We start from the raw sequence: 27,860 nt of genomic DNA, 5'->3' as shown, positions 1-27,860 counted from the left end.
ACACAACATACACATAAATAAATAACAAACCCAAAAAAAAACAGAAAAAAAAAAAAACCCCCACCTTTCCGTGACCTCCAGCCAAAGGTTCCCAGGCTCTTCTCCTATCTTCTTGAAATGGCAGGGTTGGCAGCAGCCTAATAGGAAGCCTCACACCCTGTCTACTAAGGATATTTGGAGAACTTCTGGGACTCAGCCATGAGCTGAGCCATTAGCTCGAGCTGCTCTGCAGTCCATGAGAAAGGGGACAACAACTAATGTACAGCAAAACACAAGTGTTCCATGATTAAAGAAACCCAGCCCCAAACAAACGGCCACACACCATGATGTCACATTTTTTTCCGGCTTATTTACTGACATTTCTCAGATGTTCTACAGTTGCCCTTTGTCTCCTCTCTGCCAAGCCAGGGGCTTTCCTCCCTATGTATAATACAGAAATCTCCTTTTCTGTGGGAAGGGCCTGCCAGGGGGCTGAAAGGATCTGATCACACGGGAGGGTGGGCGAAGACCCCTAAGGGATGGTCTGTTGTCCTCACCAGTCCTGAGATGCCCCAGTCCAATATGGGCAAGGCTTCTTGCCGTCTCCCTTTAGGACTCAACCAAGCTGGTTCCTTTTGTTGGGCTTTCTCATCCTATCAGACCACAAGTCAGGCTGAACAGCCTACAGATTGATCTTTCAACTGGCCCTGCTCACTGGTAGAAGCACAAGGGGCCGGGTCACAGCCCTATCCTGCATACACTGCTGCCTTGCCAGTCTGAGGAGTCGATAACGGACGGATGGGCTTTTTTGCGGGCCACCTTCAATCAGCTCCTAGCCCTGGCCCAAGCTGATTTATTAAAAGACACTGTCTCTGCTATAGCCAATCACAGTTCCCAGTCCCCTCCCTGGTCCCTCTGTCCGGTGGGAGGAAGAGCATGTGTCGGCTCACAGGTTGTTCCGCTGAAGTGCTTCACACAGGTTCTGGTTGGCATCTGGCTCCTCTGTGAGCATCTCCACAGTCTCCCATTCCCCAGATCGGCTCGACCTTTTAATGGCATCCACCACGCTCTGCATATATAGTCCATCCTCAAATGAGGCAGCCATAGAGACTGGGGTACGGTCCCAGGTGCGGCGATCCCCCTGGCCCTGGAAGGACTGGCGCAAAGCCTGCACCATATAAACCATCCCTTTCAAGTAGAGCAGCGGGACATCCTGGAGACCCTGCTCGGGGAGCCCTGCACCCACAGCCAGCGAGTCCCTCACCAGCAGCTCTTCCTGTGCGGCAGAGTTCTTCTGCCCGTAGAGGTCAGCTCCCCGGGCCACAAGGCGTCCCGCTGAGCCCACAACCATGACTTCATGAACAAAGGCGCCTGGCATGTTGAAGTTGAGTGTCACTGTGCCGCACACCCCCCCACCCATGAGCATCTGGAAAAAACAAAAGTCATCGCTGGTGACGTGCCGGATGCCTCGGATGCTGGCATTCTGCCTCACGAAGGTCTTGAGGAGCCCGTGCACCTTCTCGGCTTTCCGGCCAGTCAAGTGGGTCAACAGGTCCACAATATAGGTACCCATGGTATGCAGGCCCCCACCACCCATCAGCTCATCACATATCCAGCCGTAGCTGGGGCTGAGAAGGCTCCCGGAGTAGATGCGGGCATCGCAGATCATCACCGCACCCACGTAGTGGTCTGCAATCAGCTGCTTCATGCGTACAAAAGCAGGCAAGAAGCGCAGCACGTTCCCCACCAGGCTCATCAGCTGTGGGTAGTAGCGAGATGCTGTCACCATCCGGAAGGCATCTACTGATGTTGCTGCCTTCTCACATACCACATTCTTCCCAATCCCTAGGAATAAAAGACAATGGGAAATCTTCAAAGTTTCAAAGTAAGATTTGCCTCGTAGGGAGAAAAATAATTTTTTTTTTTTTTCTTCCTGAGACAAGTTTCTCTATGTAGCTTTGACTGTCTGGAACTCATTCTGTAGACCAGGCTGGCCTCCAACTCAAAGATCTGCCTGCCTCTGTCTCCCAGGTGCTGGGATTAATGGTGTGCACTACCACAACACAATTTTACTTCTCAAGCCTGACAAGGTGCAATATACCTGTGATCTCAGCATTTGGACGGGTGGGTGGGATGGAGACAGGAAGATCTGGAGTTTGAGGCCAGCCTGGATTACATAAGATTCAGTCTGTGAGCGCACACACATACACACAAACATATATGACAATTTTTGTTTGTTTGTTTGTTTTTTGAGACAGGGTTTCTCTGTGTAGCTTTGCACCTCTCCTGGATCTCTCGCTCTGTAGCCCAGGCTGGCCTCGAACTCACAAAGATCCACCTGCCTCTGCCTCCCAAGTGTTGGGATTAAAGGCATGCACAACCACCGCCCGGCTAATTTTTGTCTGTTTTTGAGACAGGGTTTCTCTGTGTAGCACTACCTGTCCTGGAACTCAATCTGTAGACCAGGCTAGCCTTGAACTCACAGAGATCATCTGTCTTTGCCTCCCTAGTGCTGGGATCAAAGGCATGTGCCACCATGCCCGGCTGATAATAATAAATTCTAAAAGTAAAAACTTGCCTGGCCTATACATTCAATTTCAGCCTGGAAAGACCCAGTCTCAAAATAAAAAGTAAAAGAGGACTAGGACCAGCTCTTGCCCAGCATGCTTGAGGCCCTAGGGTCAACCCCAGGCACTAAAAAAGCACACAATTCTATTAGTTCTTTCTCCTGACCATGGTCCCTCCTCTGCTCAGCCTGTACTAGCCGCTGACTGGAGATGGTGTGGGTCTGCTCAAGAGCCTGGCAGTTAGGCTAGGGCAGTGATTATTAGTACCAAGGAAGCTGACAGGCAGAACTGGATAACCATCAAAGTAAGGGAAATCTTGAGAGGGACTACACTCTGTAGACCAGACTGACCTTGAACTCACAGATCTGCCTGCCTCTGCCCAGCTATATTCCTGCTTCTTATGGAAGATCATCTTTTATCTGTACTAACCTGGCTCCACAGGTACTGCCTGCCTGGTTGGAGGGGCAGCCCCCAAACCTCGATGGCCCTCTCCTGGGTCCTCACTGTACCTCTCCTCTGGCTGTGCACATCTGCAAGCATCCTAGTGCTCACTCCTTCAGTCCCTGCATGTTTTCAGATGAGACAAGGGTGGGATGCAGATGACTTCCGGTGGCTCACTCCGGGGCACAGACTGTCCTCATGGGTGGATTCTGTCCCTATAGGCTCAGCAGGGAAACTCATCTAGTCATCTTTCACCACAAAAACTGGTTACCATAAATCTTAGCTTTATGTGGGACTGACTATAAATCTTACACACACACAAAAAGAAAAGAAACTATAAAAATGACTGATGTCTCCCATGATGGATGGGCCTCCAGTCAGCCAAATAGCAAGAAAGTGCCAACTATTAGTAGCAAACTTAAACACTGGGACCAGAAATTTCTGTCATCAAAATTTTCTCACTTCACAAAGAATGACCTGCTTTCTGTCCAGCTCTCAGAGCTTTGCTTTATTACGGTGGGTTGAGTCGATCCACCTTATAGGGAGGACGCCTGGATGAACTGAGGTAACCTAGGCAAGGCGCCTGGCTTGGCAAACTGCCAGTGACTCACTGTTACCAATCACAGGAGAGGGTGACTGTTCACTACAGCAGAAGGGATTCCTACAGCTCAGACTTTAAGATGCCCACAAATGCTACAATTTCCAGGCAAATAGTTTCTGTGTTTAACATGTCTAATGTTTTTCTTCTTGGGGGGGGAGGGGGCGGGTAAAGATAGGGTCTTATTCTGTAAGCCAGGCTACCTTCAAACTTATAATATCATATTCCTTAATATATTAGTACTGCTCACTAGGCCTCTCACAGAAATGGGCTCTGTGTAGCTCTTTGGGAGCTCACGCCCTCACAGAGGCCACAGCAGAGAAGATATTTTTGGCAATCCTGCCAGCTTTACTTCCGACACGGATCCCAACCACCCTGACCCTCAAGAAGTGCACAGAACATTTATCATCAGCACATATGCGGGTCTCGGGCCTGAACTCTCGGGATGACGGACCTCAGTGCTATACCGAGAGCACTTATACTTAGAGCACACGTAGACAGCACCCTATGGCATCACCGCAACTGTCACATGTCTGGGCAGGGGACAGAATGCCCAGGGCAGGCTGGCCAGGCTTTTGCATAGCGGCCCTGCAGGAGGGAAAGGAGTCCCAGCTGCTGTTACCTTGCTTCTGGAGGGTCTCTAATGCTCCCCCACATTTACGATTTCTAGATGAGGGACAGGAGAATCACAATGCTAGAAGTAATTGCCATTTGGCTGTTAAACACATGTGGCTGGCCAGTGAGGTATAATTAGGTTCTTAGAGACAAAACCCCACTGACAGTTGCAGTTCTGACCTCCTAGAAGCTTCCTATTACAGTAATACACGGTTCGGCTTGTGATAGACACATAAGAGTGCAGTGAGTTTGGAGGAGGATGAGGAGAAAACTCCATTTCCAGCAGAAAAGATCTGAGACATAGGACCCAGGAGTCTTAGCATGGAAATGGAAAGTATTCAGATGTGATCGGGCTCCTGCAGGCTAACCACGCAAACTTCAACTTTCCCTAGACTTGGGTTGTCTTGAAAATACATGCTTCAGTTTTTCCAGCTCTCCTGCCAGGACATCAAAAGAGACATTATTGAATGAAAACTGCCACTTGCTTCCTGGCAGGAGACAGAGTCCCTGGGTACTTTTCTTTTTCTTTTTTTTCTTCTTTTGTTTGTTTTGGGATTTTTGTTTTTTACCTCAGGTTTTCTGGAGGGTAAACATTTTGTGTGTGTGTGTATGTGTGTGTGTGTGTGTGTGTGTGTGTGTGTGTGTTTCAAGACAGGGTTTCTCTGTGTAGCTTTGCGCCTTTCCTGGGACTCACTCTGTACCCCGGGCTGGTCTCGAACTCACAAAGATCCACCTGCCTCTGCCTCCCGAGTGCTGGGATTAAAGGCGTGTGCCACCACCGCCCGGCGAGGGTAAACATGTTTTAAGCTATAAGCCTCTTTCTAGCTATAGATCCCTTAACAAGGCCCACAGGAGCTGCCCCAGTCTTCTTCAGAACACTTCTTTGTTCCTTGATAACACACTAAGTTCACAGGCTGGGCTTAGGACACCGGCATCTTCCTATCCCTACTGAGACAGGCCCGGGAGTAAATGATTCACATAGCAGGGTGGAGAGGGAGCCCAAGAAGAACATCACTTTCATGTCTTATGTTTAATAAAATCCAGGAGATACACATACACACACACAGTTTTATTCATTATTATTGTGTGTTCGCACATGTATTCACAGTGTGCATGTGGGTGCACGTCCATTGGTGCATGTTGGCCAGAGGACAGCTCTGTGGAGTTGGCTCTCTCCTTTCACCTTTATGTGGGTTCCAGAGCTCAAATTCAGGTTGCCAAGCCCGCATGGCAAGCACCTTTACCCACTAAGCTATCTCGATGGCTCCCACTTTCTTCTTATTTTTTAATTTTATGTGCATTGATATTTTGACTGCATGTATGTCTGTGTGAGGGTGTCGGGTCTCCGAGAACTGGAGTTACAGTGTGAGTTGCCATGTGGGTGCTGAGAATTGAATCCGGGTCCTCTGGAAGAACAATCAGTGCTCTTAACCACTGAGCCATCTCTCCAGCTCCCTTACTTTCTTTTTTTAACTAAAAGGTTTTATGGAGGGGCTGGGGAATTTAGCTTAGTGGTAGAGCGCTTGCCTAGCAAGCGCAAGGCCCTGGGTTCAGTCCTCAGCTCTGGAAAAAAAAAAGACAAAATAAGAAAAAAAGGTTTTATGGAGCTGGAGAGATGGCTTAGTGGTTAAGAGCACTTGCTTCTCTTGCAGAGGACCTGAGTTCAGTTCCCAGCACCTACCTGGTGGCTCACAACTATCTGTAACTCCAGTTCCAGGGGATTCAACTCCCTCTTCTGGCCTCCTCAGACACCAGGCATGTATGTGGTGCTCATACATATACGCAGACAAACACACCCATGAAATAAATTTTTTTTTGTTTTGTTTTTTTTGAGACAGGGTTTCTCTGTGTAGTTTTGTGCCTTTCCTGGATCTTGCTCTGTAGCCCAGGCTGGCCTCGAATGCACAAAGATCCGCCTGCCTCTGCCTCACGAGTGCTGGGATTAAAGGCGTGCACCACCACCGCCCGGCAAATTTTTAAAAATAATTTATTTTTATTTTATGTTCATTGGTGTTTTACCTGCATGTACATCTGTGTGAGGGTATCAGAAGTCCTGGAACTGGAGTTACAGACAGGTGTGAGCTGCCATGTAGGTGCTGGGAATTGAACCCAGGACCTCTGGAAGAGCAGCCAGTGCTCTTAACCGCTGAGCCATCTCTCCAGCCCTTGTGTTGATTTTTTTTTTTTAGACAAGGTCTCTCTATGTAGTCCTGGCTGTCGTGGAACTCCTATGTAGACCAGGCTGGCCACAGATATTTGTCAGCCTCTGCCTTCTGAACGCTGAGATTAAAGGTGTGCACCACCACACCTGGCCCAGCTACTAGAAATACAAGTTTGAAAACCAGCTCTCACTCTTGCCTATAGCCAATCTCCATTTTTTTCCTGGTCACAGGTCCATTGATAGCTCTTTGGACACCAGCAAAATAGACTACATGTGTGGAAACTAAATGTCTTATTTACCCAGGTATGCTAGGTCCTGGGTCAAGCACTGGGGTAACACAGTATCAGTCATGGACTTAACTTGAAAAATTATACTTTAGGGGTTCATATGACCATACGGTAAAAGTATAGACCACATAGCAGGAATCTGGTCTGGCCTGGGCTCAGGGAAGCTTCCTAAGGAACTGGAGTTCTTGAAATTAAATTATCTGGGTCAGTCTGCTTGGAGAGCGATCTTTTATTATCATAACAGCCCATGAGAAAAGAATTAATAAACTTACTGTGTATGTGTAAAATACATATAGACATACATATATATTTAACTTTAATTAATTTTATAAACTTTATTACTTCACAACAACAACAAAACCCTTTTAAATAACACACCAAAATCAACCAGACCTGATGTCTATATCTCAGTGAATTTCTATATAATTATAACGCCATTCTGAAGCTGTGGAGCGTCACACTGGATTTTACACTTTCACTATGACATATATTTTTATGCACTTATTCATCACCAAATATGAAAACTCCTTGGCAGAATTAGAACTAGGAAACAAGTCACTCATTATCCTCTTTCATAACTCAGACTGGGGAGCAGGCTGGATGGGACCTGAGTGGATTCCCAGCACTCATGTAAAAACCAGGCCCTGTAGCACGTACAATAACCTCAGGGCTTAGGATGCAGGGAGTGGACACAGAGAGATGTACCCCAGGACTTAGGATGCAGGGAGTGGACACAGACAGAGGTACCCCAGGGCTTAGGATGCAGGGAGTGGACACAGAGAGATGTACCCCAGGGGTTTACTGGCTGGCCAGTCTAGTTGAAATGGTGAATTCCTGGTTCAGTGTCTAAAAAAATAAGGTAGATAGGGCTGGAGAGCCCCAAGTTCAATTCCCAGCAACCATGTGGGCCACTTATAACTGCCTGTAACTCCAGCTCCAGGAAGATCTGACAGGCTTCCTCCCTGGGCATCTGCATTCACATAACACCCCCACTCCTGTAAATTAAAAATAAAATTACTCAATATCAACTTCTAGTTTCTTTTTTCTTTTCTTTTTCTTTTTTTAAGATTTATTTATTATTTATGTATACAGCATGTATGACTACAGTTCAGAAGAGGGCACCGGATCTCATTACAGATGGTTGTGAACCACCATGTGGTTGCTGGGAATTGAACTCAGAACCTCTGGAAGAGCAGCCAGTGCTCTTAACCTCTGAGCCATCTCTCCAGCCCAACTTCTAGTTTCTATATATGGCATGAAGGGACATGCATTCCCACACACAGTATGTAACATGGACACCACAAACACAAAATCACAACAAAAAGTACTCTAATGGGAAGGAAAAGCAATTTTGCCTACTGTCCAAGACTTAGAAAAAATCCAAGTAACATTCCTGGGCCTCAGTTGCATTTTCTTCTTTTTCTTTTGTTTGGGGTACTGGGTATTGAACCCAAAGCCTCATGCACACTAGCTCTACCTGAGCTATACCTCCAAGTCCCAGTGGGCCTCAGATTCAGAGGAAAGCTTTGAGGAGTCAGTCTCTCCTTCCACCATGTGCGTTCAGGGGATCAAACTCAGGCTGTCAGCCTTGGCAGCAGTGCCTTTAACCACAGGGCTGTCTCACTGGCCCTTTCTTTCCTTTTCCTTTTCGGTTTGTATGTTTTGTTTTGTTTTCTCAAAACAGGGTTTCTTTGTGTAACATCTCTGGCTGTCCGGGAACTCGCTCTGTGGACCAGGCTGGCCTTGAGCTCACAGAGATCCACGTGCCTCTGCCTACCGAGTGCTGGGACTAAAGGCGTGCACCATCACTGCCTGGCTTTACTTTTCTTTTTTAAACAGTTTCTCATGTATCCCATGCTGCCCCTGAACTCATTATGGAGTCAAAAATGATTTTGATCTGGTCTTCCTGCCTTACCTCCCAAACACTGGGATTACAGGTACATACATACCATCACACTTAGTCTTTTATGGCTCTGGAGACTGAACCCTGGTTTTCATACACACTAAGCAAACACTACCAACTGAACCACATCCTTTAATTGACAACAAAGACATCACTATGGGTCTGTGACCCTTCATCACAGTGTGCAGGAGAACCACCAAGGAAGCTGGCCCAGCCACAGTGTGGGGTCCACCCAGAGACAGCACGTTTGAGGTGCTTGACAAATGACAGCTCTACTCTTTTTTTTTTTTTTTGTGTGTGTGTGTGTGTGTTTTTGTTTTTTGTTTTTTTTTTTTCCCAAGACAGAGTTTCTCTGTATAGTTTTGGTGCCTGTCCTGGAGCTCGCTCTGTAGACCAGACTGGCCTCGAACTCACAGAGATCTTCCTGGCTCTGCCACCCGAGTACTGGGATTAAAGGCGTGCACCACCACCGCCCTGCTGACAGTTCTGCTCTTACAACTGTCCTAGATGACATCGCTTCTTTGGTGGTGCTGTGCGGGGACTCCTGCAGTGTGGGGGGAACTTGAAGGTTCTCTGAGAACTCTCACTAATAAAGTGAGAGCACACAACGGGGGCTGACTAGACACTGCTCAGGGCACCCGCAGGCCTCACTGGTTCTAACTGGCATGAGAAGTCTGAGAAGACATCAGAATAGAAGCCTTGAATAAAGCTCTGGACCAACTCAAACATTCATGTGAAAACATTTATCACAACAAGCATTAAAGTCCATCATCAGAAAATTCAATAATAAAGAGACCAGCAAATAACAGTTTCTTAATGTGTTACTGTGATTTCTACTGTCTGTGACACATGTGTCTATATCTGCAAGTCTGTGTCAGTGTCGTGTGTCTTACAATACTGTTTTTCACCCTCTGAACCTTTTATGTGCTTACCATATAGGCTTAGTTAAATGGAAGCTTTAAGTAAGTGTGAAAACTTCTTACATGGTCCAGGTCTAAAGGAGCTGAGCTAAAATTACACTATTCCAACAGCTACTGACTAAGAGACTGTCTTGTCTTCTTCCACCTCTAAAAAGACTGCAGTTATAAAGCTTGGAACCATAATTAAAAACAAAAGAAAGGCCGGGTGGTGGTGGCGCATGGCTTTAATCCCAGCACTCAGGAGGCAGAGCCAGCGGATCTCTGTAAGTTCGAGGCCAGCCTAGTCTACAGAGCGAGATCCAGGACAGGCACCAAAAACTACACAGAGAAACCCTGTCTCAAAAAACAAAAAACAAAAAAACAACAAAAAAAGAAACCCCAAAAACAAAAGGCACACAAAGAAAAAGAGTAGGAGAGACAGATCAATAACAGAAAGAAAAGCCAGGAGCAGCACTCAGGGGTGAGGCAGGATTTGAGTTGGGGGACAGCCTGGGCTACCTAGGTAAAATCTTGTCTCAAGATATGTACATCTGTCTATAGTTCACAGGCAAGAGGAAGTCACTAGGAATTGAAGATCAGTTGACCAGGCCACACCCAGCCGAGGTCAGAGGGCCCAGAGCCCAGTTTCCCAAGAGAGTGGAAATGTGAGCAAGAGGTCCTGTGGTTGGTGTCAGGAAAGCCAGGGCTGACAGAGAGAGAGCCTTCCTGCTGTCTGGCAATATGAGATTTCAGCACCAGGAAGGGTGGTGCTCCTACAGTCAAGGGCTGACAAAGCATGGGAAACAGCAGCCTTCTAGACAGCCCCCTCTCCTTCCTGTGGTGCTGTGTGCTACAGAACAGCAGGACAAACACATCAATCACAACTGATGTCGCAGGGTCTAGGGAATGCTGACTTCCCAGACGCAGACCCGAGAGTCAAGAAGTCCAACCGTCTCCTTGACGGGCTGAGTTTCTGCTCAGAGGGCTCCTAGTAAATGAGGGTAGAGAAGGTTGAACCCTTTTTTCCTCTTTAGAGCTTTTAGAATCTCTAACATTCCCTTCCTCAGCCCTGCCCCAGAGTACTACTACTTACAGATGCAGACACAGAAGGAATGCCCAGGCCTAGGAGAGGGCAGTGAGCTGTGGAGGACTGCCCAGAAGAAAACATAATCTGCCTGCTATGGCCCGAAGGTGCATACCTAGAGCCTTCACGGATATCTGCCGGGTGAGTGGAGGTGGGATGTTGATGCACACCAGGTCTACATCTTGATGCAGCAAGACGTCATCGGTCCGGCTGGTGTAGAAGGTGATATTCATCTCCTCGGCCAGCTGCTTTGCTTCCTCCTCGGTCTTTCCCCACAGGGCCTCCACGGTGAACCCCTCTGCCCTCAGCAGGGGCACTAGGACCCGGGCTGAGCTGCCAGTCCCGAACACGCCCACTCCAGGCAGCAACTTCATCCTGGCCTCTGTTCAACAACTCATCTCCTTACAAGGGTCTCCAGAACGGAGCTGACCTTCCCAGAGTCCTGATCAAACATGGCTCCTAAAACAGTAAGAAACAAACCGGTTAGTGGTGGAGATCACACTCAGTGGAACCTACGTTCTTGGGTAACTTGGAAGCAACAAGTTCTCTGCCCCCAAAGCACAAATGAAGTATTTTTACAAACTAAAAAGATGAAGGATCTTGTTCCTGGAACACTGAAAGATACCACACAGTCACCTGTTAGACACAGAGAAAAGAAGACAAATAAACAAAAGAAAAGTGGGGGTCAAATCTTTATTCTGCTAAAATGTCTGTATAATCCTGGGCAAGTAATTTAGCCTTCAAGGCTTCAACCACAAAACAAAAACAAAAACAAAAAGATTGATCTTAAACTTTCTCCTTTTAAAGAGTATTTAGTGTGTGTGTGTGTGTGTGTGTGTGTGTGTGTGTGTGTGTGTGTACCTGAATATATGTCTGTGCATTACCCATGTGCAGGAAACCGTGGAGGCCAGAAGAGGGCACTGGATCCCCTGGAATTGGAGTTACAGGCAGCGTGACCCTCCGTGTGGACGCTGGGAAAGGAACCCAGGTCCTCTGCAGGAGCAGGCATGCTCCTCACTCCCGAGTCATTTCCCCAGCCCGTGAAGCCCTCTCCGGCTGTAAACACTCAGCGTTTCGCTATGACGACGACGACGACGACGACGACGACGACGACGACAGGGAAAGGAGGAATAAAAGCAGTCAGTGCACAAGGAAGGAGAAGCAGCTGCTGCGCAGCACAGTGAAGACAAGCGTTAGGGTGGAGGCTGGTTAATGGTAGAGTGCTTGCCACGCATCCGTGAGGTCAAGGGTTCGAGTCCCCAACCAAAAAAAAAAAAAAAAAAACAAAAGAAATTGTTCTCTTTTCCTTTTTTTTTTGTAATCAGATATTTGAGGGGGAGGACTTGGAAGTCTCAGAAGGAGTACTGTGCATGTGAGGCCAGCCTGACCTACATAAACAAGTCTGTCTCAAAAAAGAGTGAAAAAAAATAAAAGAGAGAAAAAGAAAGCCAAGCATGATGATACACTCCTTTAATCCCAGTACTTAGGAGGCAGAGGTAGGTGGATCTCTGTGAGTTTGGGTCCAGCTTGGTCAACATACTGAGTTCCAAGACAGCCAGGGCTATATAGAGACTCTGTCTCAAACAAACAAAACAAAAACCCCAAACAAAAAGACTGAAAAACGAGGGTAGCTAATAAAAATGACAGGTTAGATAAGTAACACTGGGCACAGGGCACAGGGGCCTCAGCCACCTGAGCTCATTTACCACACACTCACTGTAAAGCGGAGGGAAGTGCTGGGTCCACAAGGTAGCCCTGCAGCATCCTGTACTGCTGACAGGATGTCTGAGCCTCTGTGCGCCACTGAAACAAGCATGGCTTAGGAGCTGGCAGCTGCAGACCCTTCAGTGTTTGTTTTGTGTGTGTGTCATTAGGATATTTGTTTATTTACTTATTTCTAGACAGCGTCTTGTGTATCCAAGGGTGGCCTCAACCTATGAACCACACCTGCTTTTAGGTGCTAGGGAATGAACCCAGGGCTTCAGGTGTGCCAGACAAAGCTTTCTACCAACTGAAGTGTATTCTCAGCCCGGTTTGCACTATCTTTTGTGCCCACTGTGGATGTGGAGCCCGGCTGCCCCTGTGCACTATCACTGGGATTTTGTCTTACCCTATTTATTTACTCACTATGAAGGCCTATGTGTCTGGAACTAAACACATAGACCGGTCTGGCCTCAAATCAACAGAGATACACCTGTCTTTGCCTTTCGTGTTGGGACTAAAGGTTGAAGCCACTATGCCTGGCTCTGCAGACCATTAATTACTAAAGCCAGGGATGTCCATATCCTCTCTAGAATGATGTCCAGGACAACACATTTCCTCCTGTTTCACACTGCATGCCAAACTACTCTAGTCATATAGTAAATATATAAATAAATAATATATGCATACATTTTATCTATTTATTTATGGTATATATGTAAATAAATAATATACACATACATTCTAGTTAGTTAGTTGGTCAGTTAGTTAGTTATTTTTTGAAACAGAATTTTTCTGTGTAGCCCTGGCTATCCTGGAACTCAATTTATAGACCAGGTTGGCTTTGAACTCAGAGACCCATTGGCTTCTGCCTCCCAAGTGCTAGGACTAAAAGACATGCACCACCACTGCCCAGGGATATACACATTCTGAAGCACTGGTGGTGTAAAGTAACAAAGTGGAGATTTTTTTTTTTAAGAACCTGTTTTACTACCACCGACCTCTGCGGAAACTAAACGGCATGAAACTAAGCAAGCTGGGTGACTGGGTGTTGACTTCCTGCTCAAGCAGGAACAGCTAGTTTGCCTGGTTTATTTTGGTGGCTACTCTTTCTCATCCCTAAATTTCTTACTCTTTGTCTGAAGAATCTTGGCATATGCCTTTCACATGCCCCTGAAGATCTAAACAAATCCAGCCTCATCTAGCTCATGTGAATTCCAATCACCACATGTCAGGAATGCACAGGACAAGTATTAGGTGACAGGAAGGTGGTACAGAGGTGAAGCAGGGTTTCAAATCCTGACTCTGCCACTTACAGCTGGGTGGCCTTCACTCGGGTGGCCGAGTGAGTTGGTCACTTTCTTTCTCTCCACCCCCTTTCTCTTTCTCTCCTCCCTCCCTCCCTCTGTTTTTTTGTTTGTTTGTTTGTTTGTTTGTTTGTTTTTTGTTTTTTGTGTTTTTTTGAGACGATGTTTCACACTATAGCCTAGAACTCACTATGTAACTCGGGCTGACCTCACACTCACAGCAAAGCGCCTGTCTGAGCTCCCCAGAGCTGTGATTACAGGTGTGCACCATCATATGTAGCCAGCTCAGCTTTTTAAAAAGATTATGTATCTTTAGACTTACATTCTCTGTATGTGTGGAGGGTTATGACATGAACAAAGTATAATGTATGTATGTTTGAAAATGCTGTAACTGACCCCATTATTTTATATGCTAACTAAACATTTTTAAAAAGAGAAAAAAAGATTTGTTGTCGGGCATGTACAGAGAGAAGCCGCCTACCAATGACTTGTCAGTAAGAAAGAAGCTATAGTGAGATACAGGGATCTATGTTGAGATTCACCGTTTTACGTTTGCTGGTTTTTAAAGGAAAGGGCTTATTTTGCTTACAGTTCTAGGGGATGGTCCACACGGCATAAGGCAACAGCTGCAGGAGGTAGCTGGCCACATGGAGTCCACAGTCAGGAAGCAGAGAGCAGTGAAATCATTTTTTTAAAAAGCACCATCTCATATATTTCAGGCTAGCCTCTAACTCATCATGTAGCTGAAGGTGACCTTGAACTCCTGCTACTTGTACCCACCAAGTGCACTACTACAACCAGCTCAAAGTTGCACGCTTTTCTGAATTTAAAATATTATTATTATTGTATGTGTTTGAGTGTAGACAAGCACATAGCAAGGCATACATGTAGAGGTCAGAGAGTAACTTTTGGGAGTTAGTTCTCTCCACCATGGGTTCTGGGGACCAAACTTAAGTCATCATGCTACTGTAGCAAGTGCCTGTGCCCACTGAGTCATCTCACTGGACAAAATTTCATTTTCAAATAACCAACTCAAATAGTGATGTCTAATATTCAGAAGCAGCAGAAGCAAATAAATAAGTAAGTAAATAGTGGGGACTGGGGGCTGGAGAGATGGCTCAGTGGTTGAGAGCAGTGACTGCTCTTCCAGAGGACCTGGGTTCAATTCCCAGCACCCACATGGCAGCTCACAACTGTCTGTAACTCCAGTCTCCAGGTCCAGGCCTTCTGACATCCTCACACAGACATACATGAGGTGAAACACCAATGAACATAAAATAAAATCAATTAAAAACAATAAATAGTGGGGACTATGGAGCTGGCTCAGGAGGTAAAAGTGCTTGCAATATAAGAATATAAGCATGAAGACATGAATGTACATCCCCAATACCTATGTAAAAGCCAGGTGCAGCTTTGTGAGCCTGCAACCCCAGCATTTGGAATGCAGAGACAGGTGGTTCCCAGGAGCTTGCTGGCTGGCCAATCTAGCCAGAATGGTGAGCTTCTGGTCCAGTGACAGGCCCTGTCTCAACGGAATAGGGTGCAGAGTAATAGAGGGCCACCTGGCATCTTTCTGTGGCCTCCACAGCCACATGCTCAGATGTGGGCACCACCCTCCGCACACAAATCAAACAATCAGCCAGAAAAGTTCCTCTGTCACCAACCTTGCCGCTTGCCTCAGATCTATCACTCAGCCAACACAATCTGTTTATGTATCACATCTTCATGGGAAGTTTAACAGGGGGTTGTGGGGTATGAAAACCCTGAGTTCAGGGATGGCGAGTCAGGTCAGAGCTGGTGGCATCAAGTCACAGTCTAAGGATGGACTCTGGCAGATGGTTTGCTCAGTCCTCCTGGTCTACCCTGCTGCCTCGGATTCAGAAGGCCAGTCTCTAAGGAGCAAGACTCCAGGTCTTCTGAGTCCCTAGAAGAAATCTGAGAGCAGGAAGGTCAAGGCACTTATCCTGTGATCTCCTTCAGACACGGTTCTAGCAGGATCTATGTTGTACTGGTTGTTTCCTGTAAGCAGCTAAGTACCACTGATTTCCTTTTTAAAGCTGGCACAAAGATGAAGATGGAATAGATTTAGGAGACACATGATAAAAAGAAACAGTTACAATACCAAAAGACAAGGAAGGCCAGGAAGGCGGCTCAGTGAGTACAGTGCTTGTCACAAAAGCAGAAGGACCTGGGGCTGGATCCCTAGTATTCCACAAAAAGCCAGGGAACGCCCAGAAATCAAGAAAGATCGATCCCTGGGGCTTCCTGGTTAGCTAGTCCAGCTGAATCAGAAAGCTCCGGGTTCAGTGGCAGGCTCTTCCTCAGAAATTAAGGTAGAAGGCTTAGACACGGCACAGTGGTTATAGCACTCGTTATACAAGCAGGAATTCGGATCTACTGAGCTGATGTAAATGCCGGATGGGCATGGCTATCCACCTGTAATTCTAGGCTTGGAAGATGGAGACAGGATATCCAGAGCAAGCAAGACTAGACATATTAGTGAGTTCTGAGACCCTGACTCAAAGCATAAGATAAAGAGAAATGGAAGATCTCCACTATCAACCACAAGCTCACACACCCACACTCATACACGTGGAAAAAGAAGAAAACATAAAAGTGGAGGGGCTGGTGAGATGGCTTAGCAGGTAAAGGCTCTTACCACTAAGTTTGAAGACCTGAGTTTGATCCCTAGAACTAACACAGTAGGAGAAGAAAACCAGTTCCCACAAGTTGTCCTCAACCTCCACACTTGAGTCACAGCATATGTATACCTATATGTATATGCACATGTGTTGTCTTAGTTAAGATTACTATTGCTATAATGAAACACCATGACCAAAGCAACTTGGAGAGAAAAAGGTTTATTTCACTCACAGTTCCATGTAACAGTTCATTATCAAAGCAGTGAGGTCAGGGACTTAAGCTGGGCAGGAACCTGGAGGCAGGAGCTGATGCAGAAGCTTACTGGCTGGCTCCTCATGACTGACTCAGCTTGTTTTCATTTTGAACCCAGGACCACCAGCACAGGGATGGCACCACCCACAATGAGCTGGGCCCTCCCATCAATCACTAATTAAGAAAATACCCTACAGGCTTGCCTACAGCCCAATCTAATTGAGGTATTTTCTTAATTGAGGTTCCCTCCTTTCAGATGATTTTAGCTTGTGTCAAGTTGACATAAAAACTATCTTGTACACGTGTGCACATACACAACTAAATGTTTAAAATATATATAGCTAGGCTATATATATTTTATATATATATAAAATATATATATAGTAACACACACCTTTAATCCCAGCACTCAGGAGGCAGAGGCAATTGGATCTTTCTCGAGGCAAGTTCCAGGACGTGTGTGTGTGTGTGTGTGTGTGTGTGTGTGTGTGTATATATGGTGTGTGGAGATAGCTCAACAGTTAATAACACTCATTGCTCATCCAGTAAACCCAGGTTCAATTCCCTGCACCTACATGGCAGCTCACAGCCATCTGTAGCTACAGTCCCAGGGGATCCAGTGTCTTCAGCAGGCACCGCACACACATGGTGCACAGGCACACATTCAGGCAAACACTATACACAAAAAATTAAAAATTTTTTTCTTTTTTTTTGTTTTTGTTTTTTGTTTTTTTTTTTGAGACAGGGTTTCTCTGTGCAGCCCTGGCTGTCCTGGAACTCATTCTGTAGACCAGGCTGGCCTTGAACTCAGATCCTCCCACCTCTGCCTCATGAGTGTTGGGATTAAAGGCATGTGCCATCACTGCCCAGCTAAATAATTTTTAAATAAAAAAGGTGGAAAACAAAGAAAACACTGAACATCATCCTCTGGCTTCCACACACATGCATACACAGACAAGGAAGGATGATGGCCGGAATACGGTGGACGGAACAGACAAACACCAATAGGAGCTAATAAGGGCAGAGGAGGCACCAAAATCAACACAGAGCTGCAGACCAACACTTCTCATAATTATAGGAACAAAATCCCTCAAAATATTAGGAGTGTTGGCACAAGCTTTTAATCCCAGCACTTGGGAGGCAGAGAGGCAGGTGGATCTCTGTGAGTTTGGGGCCAGCCTGATCTACAGTGAGTTCCAGGATAGCCAGGGCTACATAGTGGTCATGTCTTAAAAAGATGTTGGGGAGGTGGGGGTCGAGAGATGGCTCAGCAGTTAAGAGCACTGGCTGCTCTCGAAGAGGACCCAGGTTCAATTCCCAGCACCAAAATGGTGACTCATAACTGTCTGTAACTCCAGTTCCAGAGGATATGACACGCTCTTCTGGCCTCTGTATGTATGTCTGCGCTCCATATTCATGCCTGTGAAGGTCAGTGAAGAGTGTCGGATCCCTTGGAACTGGAACTACAGATGGTCGAACTGAACCTGAGTCCTCTGGAAGAGCAGCCAGTGCTCTTAACATCTGAGCCATCTCTCCGGCCCCCACCCCCCTTTACCTTTTCTATTACTGTTGCTCTAAGCTACAGCAAACAGCTCAGTAGGAGCAACAGGCCACAGTGGCCCACACGGCCTAAAGTAGTTAAAGCTGGCCCTTTAAACAAGAGATTTGCTAACTCATGCCCTATCCGTGGGTTGTACAGTTCAGGAGGTTCTGAGTTGACAAAGTCTAGCCATGAAGGTGACAGGAAAGAACACTCTCTCTCGCTGTTCGAAAGTCACAGATTCTGAGTCAGTGCCTGATTTCATTAGGCAGCTCACATAGGAGTGAGGCCTTAGGTCAGAAGATGCCTGTGAATCCTTCTTTGTCTATTGTAATGTGAGGTCGCAACACACCAAGGTAAAAGTCAAAATGGATTCGTGCTGAAGTTATTATCATATTTTTTTTGTCTAAATAAAAAAAGGTTTTAATTCTAACACAGTAAAACTAAACTATATGCAATAAGAACAATTATTCTTGAACAGGTAAGAATTACATTTATAATGTCCAGTCCATTTGTATTTGGCAAATTTGAAGAAAGTACTGTATTATCTATCCTATCTTAGTCCAAAATTTTATACCTAAACCATTTTCTATCACATCTTGTATTACCATCTCAAAACTACCTTTTTAGACCTCAAAACATTCTCCTAGATAAGCAATTTAAGCTTTTATGTCTCTCAACCCCATACATTTTATACCTCCTTTGCGAGTTAATCATTTTCATTCATGTTACATATCCCCGAGTTTAAACCAGACCGTTACCCGACTTTCTCAGATATTAGAGAGCGAGTAGGTAAATTTCCCCAAAAGACCGGTGTCAACTAGCATGGCGAAAAAGACTTCTCTGCTCAACCTTCATGTAAAAAAGGAAACCTCAGTGATTACAAAGAAAGTAAAAAACTTCTTGCTTTTAGTTTGTTTTCTTCAGTCTTTTTAATTAAAAAAAAAAAAGAAAGAAAGAAAAAAGTTTATAGGTGTTTTGCCTGTTCTAATGCACATGCAAAATCTGCATGCTTGGAACTAAAGTTAAGAAAAAGCTGTGGCCGGGTGGTGGTGGTGGTGGTGGTGGTGGTGGTGGTGGTGGTGGTGGCAGCGGCGGCGGCCCATGCCTTTAACCCCAGTACTCGGGAGGCAGAGCCAGGCAGATCTCCATGAGTTTGAGGCCAGCCTGGGCTACAGAGTGAGTTCCAGGAAAGGCACAAAGGTACACAGAGAAACCCTGTCTGGGGGTGGGGGAAGAAACAGCTGTGAGCAGCTGCTAGGAACCAAACCCTGGTCTTCTGCAAGAGCAGCAAGTGCTCTTAACCATGGAGTAATCTCTCTGGCCTCCTTCAGCCCTTCGCAAACTCTGAAACCAACCTTTTCTTGGCTCACTGAAACACTTATCCTGTTTTAAGGAATGAAGTGTTACATGATTCTAAAACTAAAAATAAAATCAACTGTGAAAGTTAAATTAAATTATTGTAATTTTGTTCTTTATAGTGTTGGGGTTGTAATATGTAAAGCTAAATCCTGTATTCCCCATACTTCCTTGCATAGAGGTTTATCTAGTGAGATAAAAATAAAAGGTACAGTTTGCTAAAACTTGTGGATTTTTTCCCCCCCAGGACAGGGTTTCTCTATGTAGCCATGGCTGTCCTGGAACTCACTAGATAGACCAGGCTGGCCTCGAACTCAGAGATCCACCTGCCTCTGCCTCCCGAGAGCTGAGATTAAAGGTGTCCGCCACCACCTGGCCAACTTGGGGATTTTTTTTAAAGAGAAATAAAAATAGGGGGTCTACAGTGAAGACTCAGTAGTCAAGAGCACTTTTTCTTATTGCCAGGAGAATATCTGAACACACAACAACTTCCTGCAGCATAATCAGACATGATCCATAGCCTCAGGGAACACCATGTCATGACAAGACAGGCATTTAAGTGAATCTATTTTAAGGTATGACAGGGCACAGTGGCATATGCTTGTAGTCACAGAGCTCAAGTGGAGACTTCAGGTGTTCAAGGAGGATCAAGGGTTCAAGGCCAGAGCAGCTATATATTAAAGCCAGCCTTGGGCTCTAAGAGACCCCCCCCACACACACACACAAGCACACACACAAGTTATACTAAGTGGATACTTGTATGGAGCACAGGGAAAACACCACTAACTACAGGGCTGGAGATGGCATGCGAACAGGAAGCCTTCCTGGAGGAAGTGCTGAAAGAGCCCTAAATTGATGAGAAAGACAAGTGATAATAAAGTCCTCCATCACACTCATGTCAAGGCTCCTCTTAAATGGCAGCCGCTTCTGTCTCGCAGGACATTTTAGTCAAGGTTTCCTTCTTTCCTCTCTCTCTTTTTGAGACAAGAATCTCAACAAGAATGGCAACTCAACTGCCTCCGCCTCTTGTGTGCTGGGATTGAAGACATGAGCCACCACCCTCAGCTTGAGCATTCCTCTTCAGATGGACTTATGTCCTCAGGACTCCTCCACCCACAGAACACCCATGACTGTGCTAGGTGGTGGGCACGCAATCACGGCCCACGCTGACTTGAGACAGCTGTACTGTTGGGCAGCCATCAGCAGGATGAAAAGACATTAGGACGCATTTCTCAGTCAACAGCTTGTAAAACCAGAGTGAAAGAGCAGGATTCAGTAACTAGACAGAGAAATGGGACCTGAGTCATAACGCTTGGCCCTGGGAAGAGACACGGTATGCTGAACTGCCTGGAAGGCATTAACTGATAACTAAACCCAGTTCCAGAAGTCCCAGGTATGCCCACAGGCCGCCAAGGAGAGCTATGAAAGCAGATCAGCATAAAATCAATCATTAAAATACTGAGCTGTTTGTTTGTTTTGCTTGTATTTTAGGTTTTTTGTTTGTAATTCAACTGCACGGCTCTCAAGTGTGAACTCTGTAGATGAAGAAGGTGTACAGGAGTATCAAAGGATTGGGTTCACCTGCAGGAACTAAGATAGCTACTCAGCAGCGGCTTCCTGATAAAGACCAAGTACACCCCACTGGCCCCTCCAGTGCCCATCCAAATGGGTTTGTCAGTGACCCTCAGGAAAGCTGTCCGCCCTTATAAAACTAGCCTCAGCTGGGCAGCGGTGGCTCACATCTTTAATCCCAGCACTCGGAGGCAGAAGCAGGTGGATTTCTGTGAGTTCGAGGCCAGCCAGACCAACAGAGTGAGTTACACAGAGAAACACTGTCTCGAAAACAAAAACAAAAACAAAAAACCTTGCCTAAACTATGGGGACAACGGCTCTTTGCCCACTGTCCACTCTTACCCCTTGAGAGTGTTTGGCTCTGCAATGGTTTCTTTTTATTACTCTGCAATAAAATGCCTGTCTTCTACACTACATTCTGTGTTTTGTCTGAATTCTTACAATGGAGATCAAAAGGACCAGGCAAGTAGGGGGAGAGTCCAGACAGAGATCTCAGTAATAATACTGTTTAGCCAACAGTAGTATGACATAAGCTTGAAAAATACTGTGTGTTAAGGTAGGTCTTACTACTCTTAAGATATCTGGGACCATCAGATAAGCACAAAACCATCCTTTGGGATCATGAGAGACGTGACCAAATTATTCCCACTACCTCAGCTGACACTGAGTCAAGTGCCAGTTATGTGAGTGAGATCATGCCAGGCCATCAGGTTCCATCTGAACTGACTTAGACCAGACCACCCCAAGAAGCAGGAGAAATAAACATTTGTCTTAAGTTCTTGGATTTTGAGGCTGTTGGTTATACAGTAAGAAGTTACCTAATATACGTCATATGGACTAAACTCCTACAACCTTCACAGGCTCCACCCCACGGTCCAGCCTGTTCTGGCCTGTCCACCCGGTTTATCAATAGCCTAATTAAGTGGAGGCCCCAGGACTACACACAAGCTCTGTTCTTACTGTACATTACACTTTCTATTAAACAGCTTGGATTCCTTCTAATGGTGTCAGTTGTGGAGACTGAACTCAGGGCTTCACTAAGTGTTCTACCAGCCTGCATTTATTTTATTTTCTAGTGCTGGGGATCCAATTCATGGCCTTTCACATGCCAGGCAAGAATTGTCCCATTAAATGACATCTGGAGTCTTTCCCCCCCCCCTTTTTTTTTTAAAGATTTATGTGTATGAATGTTTTGCCTGTATGTATATGTGTGTGCTAGGTGCCCACAGAGGTCAGAAGAGGGAGTTGGATCCCCTGGAACTGGAGTTACAGATGACTGTGAGGCACCATGTGGGTGCTGGGAATTGAACTCAGGTTCTCTGCGAGAACATCCAGTACTCTTAACAGCTGAGCTGTCTCTCCAGCCCTAGAACAGTGAAGGTTAAAAAAAGGTTTAGAACACTTGCTTATCTGCATAAGGCTGGGTTCAACTCTGAGCAAAGAAAAGAGTGACAACCGGCGCTGGAGAGATGGCTCAGCGGTTAAGAGCGCTGGTTGGTCTTCCAGAGGTCCTGAGTTCAATTCCCAGCAACCACATGGCGGCTCACAACTATTTATAATGAGATCTGGTGCCTTCTTTTGGCATGCAGGCAGAACACTGTGTACATAATAATAAAAAATAAAATAAACCTCAAAAAAAATTTCCAGTTCTCTGAAGGACAGACAGACAAACCTTACAATAACAGTTGCCCAACAGCTCCAATGGTGGTAGATGAGGTTAGGGTGAATTAACCAGGAAAGAACACAAGGAAATATGTTAAAAGGCTACACAGCATGTCTTCTTGAGATTCTATAGTTACATGGTGATATATATGATTGTCAAAACTCAGCAACTGAGTACTGGAGATCTGTGTGTTCAATTGTATGTGAATTACTCCTTGATTTTCATCTTTAATGTTTTTTGAGACAAGATCTCACTATGTATCTCAGACTGGCCTCAAACTCAGAACAGTTCTCCTGCCTCAGGCTTCTGGGTGCTGGGATTACAGGTGTGTGCCTCTGTATGTGGCTCCTGTCTTTACTGCTGACCTTCCTAAGCAGGTATCTAAGGACATAGAGCAACCTGTTTACCCTTTGCAATTCCAGATGTGTAAATGCGCTGGAATTAAAAATTAATTCCTATAATACAAAGAAAACGCCATGGAAGCTAACTTTAGAGGCCAATAAATCAGTACAGAGACAATGAGAGTTGAGAGAATAGTTTTTCCAAAGAAATGACTTATAGCTAAGAACCAGTATCTAGGTATCTCAGCAAGTGTTAAGGCGACAAATTCATCAAGGTAAAGCTCTGAGCTCAAAAGTGTGAGGTCAGGGCCCATCAGCATGGAGACAGACCCTCAATTGTTGATGGCTGTCTTTGGTTCTTTTTGAGGGGCCCGCCATCCAGCTCCCAAATGAATTCACACATGGAGGCTTATTCTTAATTACAAATGCCTGGCCTTAGCTTGGCTTAGTTTCTAGCCAGCTTTCCTTACCTTAAATTATCCTTTCTGTCTTTTGCCTCTGGGCTTTTCCCATTCTCTTACTTTTGTAAATCTTACTCTTACTCTGTGGCTTGCTGGTTGTGTAGCTGGATGCCTGGACCCTGGAGTCCTCCTCCTTCTCTGGCTGCTAGCTCTTAGCTCCTTCCAGATGTCTCCCTCTATATATCCTCTCTGCCTGCCAGCCCTGCCTATCCTTTCTCCTGCCTTGCTATTGGCCATTCAGTTCTTTTTAGACCATCAGGTGTTTCAGACAGGCACAGTAACACAGCTTCACAGAGTTAAACAAATGCAACATAAACAAAAGTAACACAGGTTAAAATATTCTACTACACTCAATCTCATCTTAAAACACTTGTGATATTAGCTGAGCTAATTAGAAGCTGTTTTAGGTGTTTTTGTATAAAATGACACCTGTAATTTATGCGAACAGATTCACTAAAACACATTTGTCAAGCACGGCCACAGGCCAGGAGTAGTAGGCTGAGAACAAGATACTTTGGTAGATAAAAACCAGACACAGCTTCTGCTCTTAGCAGGAGTTAAGTAAGACAATCAAGTAACCACATAAGCAAGTCAGGACAATCTGAAGTAAATGCTTAAGGAGAACAAGGTACTGTAGGATAAAACTGCTGTCACATAAAGAAGGATTAAATGAGTGAAGCATGGTGGTGGTGCACACCTTTAACCCCAAGACTTGGGAGGTAAGGCAGGGGACTGAAAGTTCAAGTCCAATCTAAGTTACAAGAAAGAAAGAAGGAAGGAAAGAAGAACATTGATGATATTTATGTATTATATTTTAAGTTTCTTAAGAGAAAGGCATCATCTACACGGGATTGAATGTGATGAAAAATCCAATCCTGGCAGTCCAGTGAATATTAAATAAAAGCACAGTAGTAGCTCAATGCTATTAAAATGCTGGATTCAAGCCCAGTGCGCGCGCGCGCGCGCACACACACACACACACACACACGCCACACACACACACACACACACACACACACACACACACACGCCACACACACACACACACATACACACACACACACACACACACACACACACACACACACGCCACAGAGCAGCCTAACTTACTAGGTGAGTTTCAGGTCAGTGAGAGATCCTGTCTCAAAAATAAGGTAGAAGACATTGGAAAAACAACCCCTGCCCTACACACAATACTAGTTTGGCTTCTAGTTTAGGAGGGGAACCACTTTGGTGTAGCATGTAGCTCGGTGGTAGAACACATGTTCTTCCCAAAAAAGCTTCCCCGCCCAAAGAAGCCCAAGCCTCAACACATCACATGTGTTCAAATTAGAATGGGTCTGAAAGAGGTAAGTTAAACAAGTAAAATGGCCGGGCAGTGGTGGCGCACGCCTTTAATCCCAGCACTCCGGAGGCAGAGCCAGGTGGATCTCTGTGAGTTCGAGGCCAACCTGGTCTACAGAGCAAGATCCAGGACAGGCACCAAAACTACACAGAGAAACCCTGTCTCAAAAAAACAAAACAAAACAAAGAAAAAAACAACAACAAGATGTCCTGAACCTTGAACTGCAATTATTCAATATGTAATACTACACATTTGGTTTAGGTGGATAAAAACCTAAACTTGCCGGATATTTGTCACATACAATTAAATATTGCTAAATACAGGGGCCAATTCTCATAGTCATCCCTCTTACATCTGTCTGCAACATCTGATGGCCTTTCCCACCATCCTTGACAGTTTTCTTTTCTTGGCTTCCAGAACATAGTCTCCTGACTTTGCTCCCACTTCTCTAGGCACTCCTCAGACCCTTCTGCTGGCTTCTCTGGTAACCAAGGTGACTACCCAGCCCACTTCTCTAGGCACTCCTCAGACCCTTCTGCGAGCTTCTCTGGTAACCAAGGTGACTACCCAGCCCACTTCTCTAGGCACTCCTCAGACCCTTCTGCGAGCTTCTCCTGGTAACCAATGCAACTACTCAGGCCATTTCTCTTTTCTATTTATACTCCCTTGGTGAGTCTACCAAGTCTCGTGACTTTAAATACCATCCATTCCCTAGTGACTCCTAAAATCATCAGCTAGATCCTTTCTGCTTGAGGCCCAGACCAGTATAATCAATCACCTATCTGACATCTCCACTTGGATGCTTAACAGGCATCTGAAACTTAAAAGGTCCAGAACAAAACACTGTTTCTATTCCTCCCAGGGTGGCTTCATCACTGAAATTGGTAATACAAATCTTCCAATGGCTCATGCCAAAACCTTGGAGTTCTCTTTGCTTCCTTCTCACACTTGGTATCTGACCCGTCACAAATCTCTGGCCAACTCTCTGCCTTCTGACTTCACCCTGAATCTAAGTACTTTCCTCTTTCTGTCACCGTCGCCTAAGTTCAAGAGACCGTTCCTCCTACATTACTGCAACAGCCTAACTGGTTCCCAGTTTCTACCGTCTCCCCATATTACACCCCCAATCTACTCACACAGTACCAAGAGTAACCTGATTACAGTGTAATTCAGATCACATTACGGACCAAAGGCTTTCGCATGTGGAGTAAGAGCGAAATCCTTCCACTGACCTACAAAGCCCTACACCCTACCTGCTGCCTACTTTACCTTTCTGACCTTATACACCAAGCCAGATAAAATGGTTCACTGCTGTATGTATCTCAAGCCAGGCTTGCTCCTGTCTTAGGACCATACACTGGAGATGTGCTCTGTTGTATAGAAATCCACACATCTCCTCCTTCCTTTCAGGTCTCTACTCAAATATGGTCTTTTTTTTTCTATAATTTCTTTACTACTGAGGAAGTGGCCCTAAAGCCTCATACAAGATAGGCAAGTGTTCTATTAGTGATGTTTCCCAAGATTCTAAACACAGTCTTATAAGAACAGGTTTATGGTTATATTGTTGTTGTTTTACCCGCCAACCTGCGAGAATTTATGCTCCCTGGGAACAAGTAATTGGGGGGCCTGGGGCTTGGAGAGGTCTATTTTCCCATGTTTTTCTTTTTTCTTTCTTTCTTTTTTTTTTGTTGTTTTGTTTTTTCGAGACAGGGTTTCTCTGTGTAGCTTTGGTGCTGTCCTGGATCTCACTCTGTAGACCAGGCTAGCCTCAAACTCACAGAGATCCACCTGCCTCTGCCTCCCGAGTGCTGGGATTAAAGTCATGCACCACCACCGCCTGGCCTTTTCCCATGTTTATCACTGATATTTATTATATAACAAATGTTTGATAAATATGCTCTGGGGGGGAAAAAAGAAAGATTCAGACCTTGTTCCTGCATAGTCAAGAAACCAAGACACACTTACTGAGCTAATAAAAATTGTACCTAGAGAGCTGGAGAAATGGCTCACTGGTTAAGAGCACTTGCAGAGGGGCTGGGCTCAATTCCCAATATCCGCATGGTAGCTTACAACTGGCTGTCTATAACTCCAGTTCTAGGGGATCTGACAATGCCCGCTTTTGACCTTAAAGGGCACCAGGCAGGCAACATGGTGGACATACACACATGCATGCAAAATATTTGCACACGTAAAATGAATAAATGTAGTCAGATGTAGTAGTGCACACCTTTAATCCCAGTACTCAGGAGACAGAGGCAAGAGGACCTTTGTGAGTTCCCAGGCCTAGTCTAAATAGGAGTTACTTAGTGAGACCCTGCCTCAAAAACAAAACAACAAAAACCCAAGTAAACAAATAAATAAATCTAAAACAATGTATATAGAGATGGGCATGGTAACTCATCCCTGTAATCATAGCACTTGAGAAGCTGAGGCAGGAGAATTTTGAATTCCAGGCCAATCTAGGCTACATATTGAGACCCTATCCAAAAACCAAGACAAACAAAAGAAAAGCTACATGTAATTCAGTAGGGTCTTGGGATATGTATACATATGTAATAAATAGCTCTCTAGCTACAAAATTAGACCTGGGGCTGCTACTCAGTTGGCAGAGTCCCTGAGTAGCATGAATGAGGCACAGGTTCTGTTCCTACCTATTACTGCATACAAACCAGGTGTGGCAGCTTAACTCTAGAACTTAGGAGACAGAGACACAAGAGTCAGAAATTCATGTTACCCTTGCCAACACAGTGAATTCTAGGCCAGCCTGGACTGCATGAGACCTTGCCTATAAAAAAGAGAGGGAGAGAGGGAGAAAGAGAAGGAAGGAGAGGTAGTGAGGGAGAGAGACAGGGAGGGAGGAGGGGAGAGGGAAAGGGAAAGAGAGAGAGAGTTCCGAGACTTATGCCCCTCTGGAAAAGAGAGGGGGAAGGAGATTTCTAGTTAGGCATGGTAGTTCATGCCTGCAACCCAAATACTCAGTGCCACGAAAAACAAAACAAGAAGAAACAGCTCAGTCAGTAAAGTACTAGCTGCATATCCTCGAGGACCTGGGTTTAGTTCTCCAACACCCATGTAAAAAGCTGGGGAGTGCCACTGTGCCCCTCTGTGAGTCCCAGTGCTGAGAAACCAGAGACAGGAAGGT

At 45.5% G+C, this 27,860-nt stretch overlaps 1 protein-coding gene across 1 annotated transcript in view; it reads right to left on the bottom strand.

Annotated features, from left to right (window-relative positions):
* Positions 1-329: 329 nt before the first annotated feature.
* Positions 330-27,860, bottom strand: part of Gfod2 (Gfo/Idh/MocA-like oxidoreductase domain containing 2) — a 42,330-nt gene continuing 14,799 nt past the window's right edge. Inside the window, exons 2-3 of the mRNA XM_059264117.1 lie at positions 10,650-10,993; positions 330-1,824 (exon numbers count right to left, since the gene is read on the bottom strand). Of these exons, the coding sequence (XP_059120100.1) occupies positions 926-1,824; positions 10,650-10,908 (1,158 nt within the window). The 5' untranslated portion in view covers positions 10,909-10,993 and the 3' untranslated portion in view covers positions 330-925. The remainder of the gene's footprint in view (positions 1,825-10,649; positions 10,994-27,860) is intronic.

Source organism: Peromyscus eremicus, chromosome 5 (assembly GCF_949786415.1).
Source record: "Peromyscus eremicus chromosome 5, PerEre_H2_v1, whole genome shotgun sequence".
NCBI lineage: Eukaryota > Metazoa > Chordata > Mammalia > Rodentia > Cricetidae > Peromyscus > Peromyscus eremicus.
This window is presented reverse-complemented; position numbering and strand designations above follow the sequence as displayed.